This window comes from Myotis brandtii, unplaced genomic scaffold (genome assembly GCF_000412655.1).
Source record: "Myotis brandtii unplaced genomic scaffold, ASM41265v1 scaffold15, whole genome shotgun sequence".
Lineage (NCBI taxonomy): Eukaryota > Metazoa > Chordata > Mammalia > Chiroptera > Vespertilionidae > Myotis > Myotis brandtii.
The window spans coordinates 1,103,487-1,115,610 of record NW_005355410.1 but is presented as its reverse complement, the minus strand read 5'-3'; the positions used below and the strand labels follow the sequence as shown (position 1 = coordinate 1,115,610).

The window sequence follows — 12,124 nt, the reverse complement described above, 5'->3', positions numbered from 1 at the left end:
CTGCCAGCAAACAAAAGCCCTGGTCCAGAGGACTTCAATTGGAAGTTTTATTAATATTCAAAGAACTAACATCTATCTTTCTCAAACTACTCCAAAAAGTCCAAGAGAAAGAAACACTTTCAAGCTCTTTTTATGAGGATTGCACTATCCTAATTCCAAAACCAGATAAAGACACTACAAAGAAAGAAAATTACAGGTCAATAACCTGCTGAACATAGATGCTAAAATCCTCAACAAAATATTAGCAAATCAGATCCAGCAATATATTAAGTGGGATTTATTGCAGCGATGAAAGAATGGTTTAATATTTGCAAATTAATAGACATAATGGACCACATAAACAAAATGAAGGATAAAAATCATATGATCATATCAGTAGATGTAGAAAAAGCATTCAACAAAATACAGCACCCATTTATGATAAAAACTCTCAGCAAAGTGGGAACAGAGGGATCATACCTCGACATAATAAAAGCAATATATAACAAACTACAGCCAATATCATACTCAATGGGCAGAAACTAAAAGCATTTTCTTATTCTTTTTAAAATATATTTTTATTGATTTCAGAGAGGAAGGGAGAGGGAGAGAGAGTAGAAACAGCAATGATGAGAGAGAATCATTGATTGACTGCCTTGTGCCCGTGCCCCCTGGGGATCGAGCCCACAACCCGGGCATGTGCCCTGACCAGGAATCCAACTGTGACCTCCTGATTCATAGGTCGACACTCAACCATTGAGCCACTGTGGCCAGGCAAAACTAAAAGCATTTTCCTTAAGATCAGGAAAAAGACAGAGATGTCTGCTCTCACCACTCTTATTCAAGATAGTACTGGAAGTTCTAGCCATAGCTATCAGACAAGAAGAAGAAATAAAAGGTATCCAAATTGGAAAGGAGGGAGTAAAACTGTCATAATTTGCAGATGGCATGATATTGTATATAGAAAACCCTAAAGACTCCACCCAAAACCTACTAGATTTAATAAATAAATTCTGCAAAGTAGCAAGATACAAAATTAACACCCAGAAATTGATGGCATTTTTATACACCAGTAATAAACCCTCAGAAAGGGAAAGTAAAAATATATATATACCATTTACAATTACAACAAAAGAAAATAAGATACCTGAGAATAAACATAACCAATGAGGTAAGAGACTTGTACTCAGAAAACTACAGGACATTAAAAAATGAAATAGAGGAAAATACAAACTGCCGGGAACCAATTCCAGCATGTCATAATTTCAAGAGTTTCATCAAAAGGTTGAGGAGACTTGGGGACTCAACAAGGTTGAGTCACACATGTAGTCACCAGCTGAGAATGGCTAAAGGCATTTCCCCAAACCTGAATAGGATACATTAAATTGATTGTGGCTGCCAGACAGTTAAAGGGCATCTTAATCTACATGTTATTGCCTCCTACTGGCCAAACGCCTGAACAGCCGTAGGCTAATTCCCCCATTCTGACAATGGACTCTGTAACAAACCCTGACCCTTTGAAGTGTATATCTCTGCTTCGCCTCAGGACAAGTTGTGTTAATAAAAAGCAGGGGGTCCTGGGGACAGAGAGAACCTAAGACCTTAGTCTTAAGACCTGGATCTTAGCTCCTTTAGCTAAGCTCCTCTGACCCCCAGTGCCTTTCAAAATTATATTTCGTCTCCGGATTCTTTATTAGTCTCTGGATTCCTATGTCATCTACGCACAGCCCCTTCTCCAGATTCCTGAACCCTTCTTGATGCTGGGACAAGAACCCCGGCAACAAACAAGTAGAAGCATATACTATGTTCATGGATTAGAAGAATTAATATTATTCAAATGTCCATTCTACCCAAAGCAATCTACATATTCAACACAATCCCTATTTAAATATCAATAGCATATTTCTCATATCTACAACAAATACTCCAAAAAGACCCCGAATAGCCACAGAAATCTTGAGAAAGAAGAACAAAGTTAGAGAGATCATGATACTAGATATTAAACTATACTACAAAGCCATTGTAATAAAACAACCTAGTATTGGCACAAGAACAGGCATATAGACCAATGCAACAGGACAGAGACTCCAGAAATCAACCCATGCCAATATGGTCAATTAATATTTGAGAAAGTCTGTAGAAGCATACAATGGAGTAAAGACTGTCTCTTTAATAAATGGTGTTTGGTAAATAGGATAGGTATATGCAAAAAAGAAAAAAAGAAGGAAGGAAGGAAGGAAGGAAGGAAGGAAGGAAGGAAGGAAGGAAGGAAGGAAGAAAGGAAGGAAGGAAGGAAGGAAAAGAAAGACTAGACCACCAACTTATACCATACACAAGAATAAACTCAAAATGAATAAAAGACTTAAATGTAAGTCATGAAACCATAAAAATCCTAGAAGAAAACATAGGCAGTAAAATCTCAGACATCTCATGTAGCAGTATTTTCACCAAAACATCTCCTAGGGCAGTGGTCGGCAAACTGCGGCTCGCAAGCCAAATGGAACTCTTTGGCGCCTTGAGTGTGGCTCTTCCACAAAATACCAACTTCTGCAAATGGGCCATGAAGTTTCAATCGCACTGTACATGTGTGCCCGCACGTGGTATTTTGTGGAAGAGCCACACTCAAGGGGCCAAAGAGCCGCATTTGGCTCGCGAGCCGCAGTTTGCCAACCATTGTCCTAGGGCAAGAGAAACAAATGAAAAAATAAACAAATGGGACTACATCAAACTAAAAAGCTTCTGCACAGCAAAGAAAACCATCAACAAAATTAAAAAGGAACCTACTGTATGGCTGAATAGGAAAACATATTCGCCAATAATACATATGATAAGGGTTTATTTTCCAAAATGTACAAAGAACTCATACAACTCAACACCAGGAAGACCATCTAATTTAAAAATAGGCAGAGGACATACAGATGGCCAATGGACATCTGAAAAAATGCTCAATGTCACTAATCATCAGAGAAATGCAAATTAAAATGACAATGAGATATCACCTCACACCTGGCAGAATGGGTACCTTCAATAAATCAACAAGCAATTACTAGCAAGGATGTAAAGAGAAGGGAACCCTAGTACACTGCTGGTGGAAATGCAGACTGGTGCAGACATTATAAAAGAGAATGGAGGTTCCTCAAAAAATTAAAAACGGAACTGCCATTTGACCCAGCAATCCCACTTCTTGGAGTATATCCTGAGAATCCCGAAACACAATCAGAATAAATATATGCATGCTTATGTTCATAGCAGCATTACTTACAATAGCTAATATCTGGAAACAGCCCAAGTGCCCATCTGTAGATGAGTGGATAAAAAAGCTGTGGTACATTTACATACTGGAATACTATGTGGCTATAAAAAGAAGAATCTCTTGCCCTTTGAGACAGCATGAAGGAACCTGTAGAGTATTATGTTAAGCAAAATAAGCCATTTAGAGAAAGACAAATTATCACATGATCTCACTTATATGTGGAATCTAATGAACAAAATAAATTGATGACAAAATAGGTCCAGCAGTATGGATGCATGGAACAGAATAATAAATCTCTAATGGTGGGGTTGGGAGGGGACAGGAAGAGATTAACAAAAGAACATATATGCATATATTCATAAGCCATGGACACATATAATAGTTTGGGGAAGGCCTGGGGTGGGGCAGGGGTTGGGTGGAGGGGGTCAAAAAGGGAGAAAACGAGAGATAGCTATAATACTGTCAACAATAAAAAATAAGAATAGTAAAGAAATTTTTAAAGAATGATACTTAATACTAGTAAAAGATAAATATTTTATTTGGATGGTAGAAATATTTTTAAATTTCTTTAACATATATATTTTTAAAATTTCATCTGAACATTAGTATTCAACCATTTAATACATTTTTTAAATACCTATTTCAAACAAGGCACTATGCTGAATGCAAATACAAATAAGATAAATCTCATCTATCAAAGAATTTAAGGAAACACAGTTGTGTGCCATGGACTTTAAGAAGTTTAGAGGTGAGATCCATATTGCAGAACTCCAGGGGGAGACACGAGCCTAGACAATTAGAGAGCATTCCAGAGCACAACTTATGTTCCATCCCATATGAATGGTACTCCTCTCCTGATGAAAATCAGGGAACACATCACAGTGCTGGTGGCAAAATAATGCTTTTGGAGAATGGGAATGATGAAGGAACTAATGTGTGTTCCAAGAGAGCCTCGCTGAAGTAAAGGGAGGGAGGCCGGAGCTTATGAGAAATGTCTACAAACAAGTATAACAGGCTAGTATAACTGAAGCCTATGTTACAACAGAAATAGCGGGATATGCCTGCTGAGAAGGTAGGGAGAAGCTGGTTCCCAGAAGGCTAAAAATCCCAGGATTAAATATGTAACAAACTCAGCAGGCCATTTTAGAGGACTAGAGAGACAGATGTGTGTAGGGTCAATAATAAGGGAAAACAGTGTGAAAGCAAAGAGAGAAAATTAAAGGCAGCAGATACATATGGAGGACCTAAATGCAGTTCTTACAAAATGACTGGCCAGAGGGCTGTTGCGGGTAAAAGGCAGGAATGGAGAATGGATGGAGGGGATGTCACTATTATTGAGAAGTCAGAATTGATTTGTTCACTAACTAGAAACTGGACAGAGGTACAGGCACAAGGAAGAAGAAAGAGTCAAAGATAGTGTGCTGAAATATGAACCACATGCCTTTTCTCTCCACCGGTGGCCTCAGAGGGGATCACAATCTATATTGCATTCCCTGGCCAAACTGGTCACATAGCTAGCTGACCAGCTATGGACACCCAATTAAAGCAGGTGCCACCACATGCTCTTTCTGGTAGCCTAGACTTGGGGTCCAGCAAGACTAGGCTGAGCTGTGAGGCCCTGACTGAGAAGTCAAGGAGATGGCAGACAAAAACAAGGGCTAAGGGGTGGGATGGATGAAGAAGTCAGGCTGTGGAAAAGGGGGAATGAAGCAACTACATGCAGGAAGAGTAGCAATTGCATTTTATTGCCTCAGAAAAAACAGATGCCAGAGCTGCCTCTTTACTGGTCAGTTTTACATTTCCCATCACTGGGTTCAATGAGGATGCTCTATATACTTTCTAAATAATGTTCCTTTTAATTTGAGCTAGGTAGTGGATTCAACAACAATTTATTACACACCTATTTTATGCCAGGCATTGTGTTATATATGTACCACGCGGATTGAGTGCTTCTCTCCTGAAAGGGTCCTGATTAAAATGCCAGGTAAAGGAAGTCAAAAGGAAAAGCAAGCATTCATTTTTAATCTTTTTTTTTTCTTTTTTCTGAAAGGGGCTTGTGAGGGAGTGATAGAGAGATGACTGGTTTAGACATGTTAAGTTAGAGATCCTGGGAGGCCATTCAGGTGGACGTGTTCCACAGATCCCAGCAATATTGAGCAAGCACGTAAAAGAGTTGCAGGACTAAAAACACAGATGTGAGAGATGTCAACAGAGAGGGAATGGAAAGATGTTGCAGTGGATAAAATCTCAGGGTAGAAAGAGAAGAATCTAGGACTGAAGCAGGACTCACACTTAAGAAATGGTAAGAAGATGACAAATCCTATCTTCAGTTCTCAGCTTATTTATCCTCCCCTCCAGGAAGAACTCCCTGGAGCTCCTTCTACTCTGGGACCCGCTGCACTGGGTCCCTGCCTATGATCCCACACAGCCTGGGCTCCACCACGAGAGCTCCTGGAGGGAAGGAGCACATCTTGTTGCCTGGTGATGCCCGGCACCCAGCACCTCTCAGGCTCCTTGTTTGTGGAATGAATGAAAGAGGACTTGGAAAGGAAGAAGAGTTAAGAGAATGCTATGTGACAGAAAGCAAAGGAAGATGGAAAATTTCAGCCACTGCCAAAAGGAAAATTAGGATGAAGTCCAAGAAAAACAACAACACATCGATTTAACCATGGAGTGGAGTATGCTAACCAGTCCCAAAACCAAATGGCACATATGATGAGGATTATATGCTAGTAGGTTATTTCAGAAGTTTTAGACAAAGGATTTAAAGACATACTTCCAGATTTGACAGAGAAGATAAATATGTGTAGAGATTACAGCAAAAAGCTTTCTCATATTTGCCCCACTTGCCTTCATAGCCACTGTTTGAAAAAGTGGAAGACCCGGATTCTTGCTTTATATTGGTATAAAAGGTCACTTCAGAGTCACTTTGATCATTCCCAAGTGACCCACTGGCTTCTTCTATACTCCAGTTCTCTGTGTGCTGTTGACTCAGGATGTTACACTTCATTTTCTCCATTGCTGATATAATCATATCTGCAGCATAAAAGTGGGCATTTTCCTATAGAAAAAAATCATCAGTTAAAATACAAAAGGATAATCAACTTTTTTTCATTGAGGTATATTACATTTTTAAAAATCAAGAAGCCGGCACTCTCCTTCCCAGGGTCACACCTGTGCCTTTCCCTTTCCTTTTCCTTCCCTCTCCCACACCACCCTCTCTCCCCGCCTCTCCCCCACTCCAGGCACATTACCATTAGCTTTCTCACTCTCAAGCTCCAAGAGCTCTTCCTTTACCTCCATAAATTCTCTCCTAAGCCCGTTTCTTCTAGGAATTACTTTTTCTACCTCTGTAGTTTACCAAATAAATATTCTCTTACAAAAAAAAAATAAAAATCAAGAAGCCGTATTTAAATGGAGTTAATTAGAGGTTATTATGTAAAGTATAGCCCATATCTTCCAGACATAAGACTTAGTCCACTGCAATCAATAAACAACCCAATTTGAATTTCTTATGATATAAAACCCTAGGTTGGTGATGGCCCAATGGTTGCCATCATTCATCAATCATGGCAGACTTTCCAGCTGAGCATAGACACTGCCTCAGAACCCTTCTCAGCTTGGGGCTCTTGGCAGCCCCCACCCTCTATCAATCAAATGCTGAAATGAAGCCTACTTGCCATGCCTCATGAAGTGAAATTTCCAAATTTAAATTATAACAGCACTATCTAAAGGATTAACACTCTTTGTGGCATAAAAAAAATGTAAAGTAAAATATTCACCTTTTCTACATCAACTGGATGCGCAAATGCTTCTGCTGAGAAGGAAATTAATGAAATGCTTCTTCTATTGATTTGAACAGCACCTGACAATACAGCAAGTTATTAAAAATAGAGAAAAAGAAGTCCAACGATTATTTAAGAAAACAAAATAATTCTAGAGAGTGGCTTTTAAATATTGTTGTTGTTTTTTAATTAGCACAACTCTAGAGTAAATTAGGATGACAAAAGAAGAATGAACCTTCTGGTGGTAAGGCTTGCAGATATTGTCTTAAAGGTTATCATTCTACAAGAGGCCATTGGAACAATAAGAACACATGGAAGAACCCTGGCATGGAGGAGACCAATGAGGCAGAAAGAGAAGAGAGTCATGGAAACTACCTAAAGGAGATGAAGAAAGGTGAGAAGAAACAGTCTAGAAACAGCCATAAGAATCATGGAATCACTTCTCTAACTCACTGAAATTGACCAAACTTCCTGTTTGCAAAAACAAAGTATCTGAAAAATGTCAGCTTTGTTTCACTAAAATGGTCTTCCTCCAATCAAAAACAAGAAGAAACTGCAGAAGGTATATTCAGCTGACTCATCTAGTCTGTACCCTTAAGCAACTCCATTACTGGCAATGAACACCAGCAAAACACATGTGATTTCTTATTGTAGCATTTAAGTCAAAACATTTTTGTGAGAGCCATAAAAGCTGGCTTGTCCCAATCCACTAAATTAGAAGAAAATTCTGCCAATGTCTTGATGATTATATAGCTCTCAGGGTGACAGAGAGACAAGCAGGATCACTCAAATCCCTTGCCTCATCTTCAAGGAAGCCACTGTTCCATGGAAAACTTTTTTTTTATTATTTTAGAGCAGAAGGGAGAGGGAGAGAGAGCTAGAAACATCAATGATGAGAGAGAATCATTGATAGGTTGCTTCCTGCACGCCCCATAATGGGGATTGAGCCCGCAACCTGGGCATGTGCCCTGACCAGGAATCGAACCGTGACCTCCTGGTTCTTAGGTTGATGCTCAACCACTGAGCCATGCCGGTCGGGGCCATGGAAAACTTTGAACCTCTTAGAATCAGAAGCCATCTGGAGTGGGCAAATTTTTCCAGAAAAGAGCAACTAGCTAGTACATATTGTAGGATATGAGGTCCATATGGCATTTGTTCCAACTACTCAGTTTTTCCACTGTAGTGAGAAAGCAGCTATAGACAAAACAAGCAAAGTTGTTATTTGTAAAATCAGGAGGCTAGCTGAATTTGACCCAGTCATAGTTTTTGGACCCTGAACATAGAGAAAAGCACAGAGATGAATCAGACAGTGTAGATTCCAGTTCCAGCTCTCCACGCACCAGCTGTGTCTATGCATTAAAATTTCCTCATCCCTTGAACTGGGGTAATTATCTACTAAGTTAAAAAAGTAAAGAATGTGAAAGTGCTTTGTAAATGTGTAGATCCTATGCAAATGAAGGAACTGTGGAATTGTTTCTGACAGCTCAAGGGGTCTTTCCCTACCATTTTATCTAGCAAAGGAAAACCCTGCTGCTGCCACTGGAGATGCAACAGTCACAGGAAAATCCCACGTCGTAGAGGCAAATGCCTGTTCTCCCCATTGCTGCTGCCCACGCCAGAAAGAGCCTGATCACTCAGGATTTTTTTTTTAATCCCATGGAATGAATCCCTTAACCAAGTTAAAGAAATACTCCTAAAAGAAAGAGTGGTTTTTTAAAGGTACTTAGAGAGATTGTTTGGGCTGGGGTACCTATTTTCTATAAAGACAAAGTTACAGGATAATTTAAAATTGCAGAACCACTTCTATGCAGTGATATAACAAATGATTTGGGTCACAGGTACACTAGGCCCTAAAGAGACCCTCCTGTCACTATATAACTTGTCATAGTGGTGGTGGTTTGCAGGGGAGAGGGCTTTCCCTTTTCTCCATGTTCACCTCACTCTCCCCTGTGAGGCAATCTAGTAGGAGACTAACCTCTTATCTGGCAACCACTAAATTTGCAAATTACTCTTTGCCTGAGAACTATCCCAGCAGATGAGCAAAAAGACAGAAAAAAGCCAATAATCAAAGTGTTTTATTTTGCTCAAATTTGGTTCTTATTCAGTTAGTCCATTGAAAGATTGCCCCAAATCTGCTATTCTTCAGCAATGATTAATGTGTTGAAGACTATCATCATCTCTGACTTTTCAGAGTTTCCAATAGAACAAATAAACCCCATATTTTAGCAAAGGGGAGGACTGGTTTCTGCTAGTGAGATATAAATACATACAAGCATACACACATACAAACTTACACACAACACATGGGCAGCTTTTAAAATTGTTTTGACAGAAAAAACTTCATTGACTACTTGAACTAGAGTTCTAACAGAAATATAAATTAATGCAAAGCATGAATATAAAATAGTGAATATTTTAAAGTAAAGTAAGCATGCTATAAATTATAACAATAGCTAATTTATTGACTCCTCGGTGGCATTTTGCATGGATTATCTCCTTTTAGGAATTTCAGTATTTTAGGAATATGTGCATTACCTCATAGCAATGGGAGCCCTTAATTTGTATAGCCTTTGGGAAATTGTGGTTACTATTTTTAAAACTGACTGTTTTCTAGTCACACTCTATCCAAGTAAATATAACAGGAAAGGCAAGTTCATCTCCTAGTAAGTACTGGTGTGCTGGTGTGCAATGGAGCCCATTCTTTCTGGAAACACCGGCACAGTGGATTGAGAGTACTACCAATGCCCTGCCTTGCAGGCAATTTCATAAGCTGGAAGTCCCTGAAGGCATACACCAGCTCAAAATTAACTGGTGATTATCAACTACGTTGAGCTAGGATGGCATTTCCCTGCAGTCTAAGGAGAAAGGAAATACTTGATTTCACAGCTGTAACGGTCAAGGTAGATGGGCCAAAGACAACATTAAATGAGTTAATGCACTGGCTTCTGGTCTAAGAGTAAACCCATGACATTTTTTTTTATGAGGAAGACAGTGGGGCAGGCTTTAGACCTTTAGACCAAGACAAAGCAAGTGTGTGAATGGACAAGAATGAGGAAAGTCCCTGACTAAAGTTACCTTCGTCAGTGGAAGCCGTCAGGTGAGAAGGCTTGAAACAAGCACTGTCAGCTTCAGAACATAGGGAAGCAGTCAAAATCTTGGAGCTTGTGCACGGAGACATCCAAGGAGAGCGTCCTGGGGGCACTGCCAGCTCTTGTGTGGGGTTAAAAGAAAAGTCACTGCTCTTTTTACCTGAGCTTCCCATGGAGCCCACAGTGTCCTTCCACAATGATGTCTCCACCATGGAGTTCTTGAGAGACAATGGTGAAGTGCCCAAGGGAGAGGTAGCATCCCCCACAAAGTTGCTGCGAATGTTCCCCACTGTTGGCACCTGAAGCGGAAAGTCCTGCAGCTGAGGCTGCAGATCCTGGGGGTTAATCCAGGCAGCTTTGTGCCTCGTGAACCTGACGTCTGATGGGCAAGAGGGGTAGTCAGTGTCCAGGAGGTGGGGTGAACCATCATTGTCACCAGAGTCATCACTCACCCCTTCCCAGGGCTCCACAGGAAAACCCTGCTGGCCCGAGGACTGTGACACCATCTTTCCAGGCTCAGGGCTGATGTGAAATTCCGTTGTCGTACTAGATCAGGGCCTTGAACTCACCATGTGCCAGCAAGAGGGCTGGAGAGTTTATCTGCAGTGAGTAAGAATCATTCACGATAAATGAGGGCTCAACCATATTTTTAAAAGCAATTTCCGTTGAGGATATAAAAAATAAAGAGTTTGTAATTCACCCTAAACAACACAGTTAATCCATTTGGATCTATAAGTCAAAAAATAAAATAAAATCAGTGTGGTGAAGGCCTGGGGTGCAGAGCAGAGGCAGGTTAGAAAGGGACAATGGGGGGAAAAGGGGATGTTTGTAATACTTTCAACAATAAAGATAAAAAAAAAATAAAATAAAATATGTCATAAACTAGCAGCAAACATGGGGGTAAGGAAGGGTTTTCAGCCAAAACCGGTTTGGCTCAGTGGATAGAGCGTCAGCCTATGGACTGAAAGGTCCCAGGTTCGATTCCGGTCAAGGGCATGTACCTGGGTTGCGGGCACATCCCCAGTGGGAGATGTGCAGGAGGCAGCTGATCGATGTTTCTCTCTCATCGATGTTTCTAACTCTCTATCTCTCTCCCTCTCTGTAAAAAAATCCATAAAATATATTAAAAAAAAAAGAAAGGGTTTTCAAAACATAAAAATAATTGAAGAGTGTTTTTATTATAAGGTTAAAGTTGTATAATGATACTGTTGATAAAACAGATAAAAATGTAAAACACCCATGCATTATTCCAATAAAAGTAAATGTCAAAACCAAATTGGAAATATTATCTAGAAGTAAAAGCACATTTTCATAGTTTCTTATTTTTATTTAGTTTGTGTTTGTATTTCAACAAAGTAGACAATGGCACATGAGATTCTGAACAATCAATAGCACGAAAAACTTTGTTTCAGCCCTGACTGGTTTGGCTCAGCAGATAGAGCATTGGCATGCGGACTGAAGGGTCCTGGGTTCAATTCCAGTCAAGGGCATGTACCTTGGTTGCGGGCACATCCCCAGTGGGGGGTGCGCAGGAGGCAACTGATCGATGTTTCTCTCTCATCGATGTTTCTAACTCTCTATTCCTCTCCCTTCCTCTATGTGAAAAATCAATAAAATATATTTAAAAAAAACTTTGTTTCATGTAATTTACATTAGCATATAATGTTTATATTATGATAGCAATATAAATTTATGATTAGTTTATCATAACTAAAGAACACAGTGTAGCAAGGAACAGCAGCCTCCTGTTCACCACACCCTCTGTCTGAGGAACAGCAGCTGTGTGTGAAGCCTCCCCCCACCAGCCAGAGGAGCCACCACAGCAGTGAACAGCACCCACCAGAGGAACTGCTACCAACTGAGGAGCAGCTGCTACCACAACTGCCCAAGGAGCAACCGCAGCCCGAGGAGCCACTGCCACCCAAGGAGCAGCCACTGAACAACTCAACATCTAGATATGGTGGTAAGATCAAACATGGGTAGACAAAGAAACCCCCAAAGGAAAGAAAAGGAGGACT

General features: G+C 40.2%; 1 protein-coding gene across 5 annotated transcripts in view; it reads right to left on the bottom strand.

Annotated features, from left to right (window-relative positions):
• The window catches only part of KIAA0226L (KIAA0226-like ortholog), an 86,390-nt gene that overhangs the window by 36,808 nt on the left and 37,458 nt on the right, over nt 1-12,124 (bottom strand). For 4 of the 5 annotated variants that reach the window (XM_014535738.1, XM_014535740.1, XM_005861393.2 and 1 more), the window contains 3 exons: nt 10,093-10,706; nt 7,015-7,097; nt 6,083-6,293 (listed from right to left, as the gene is read on the bottom strand). In XM_014535738.1, coding sequence (XP_014391224.1) covers nt 6,083-6,293; nt 7,015-7,097; nt 10,093-10,612 — 814 coding nt within the window. In that variant the 5' untranslated portion in view covers nt 10,613-10,706. Of the gene's footprint in view, nt 1-6,082; nt 6,294-7,014; nt 7,098-7,470; nt 7,838-10,092; nt 10,707-12,124 lie in introns of those variants that run through there. The other variant, XM_014535741.1, reaches the window with a different exon arrangement.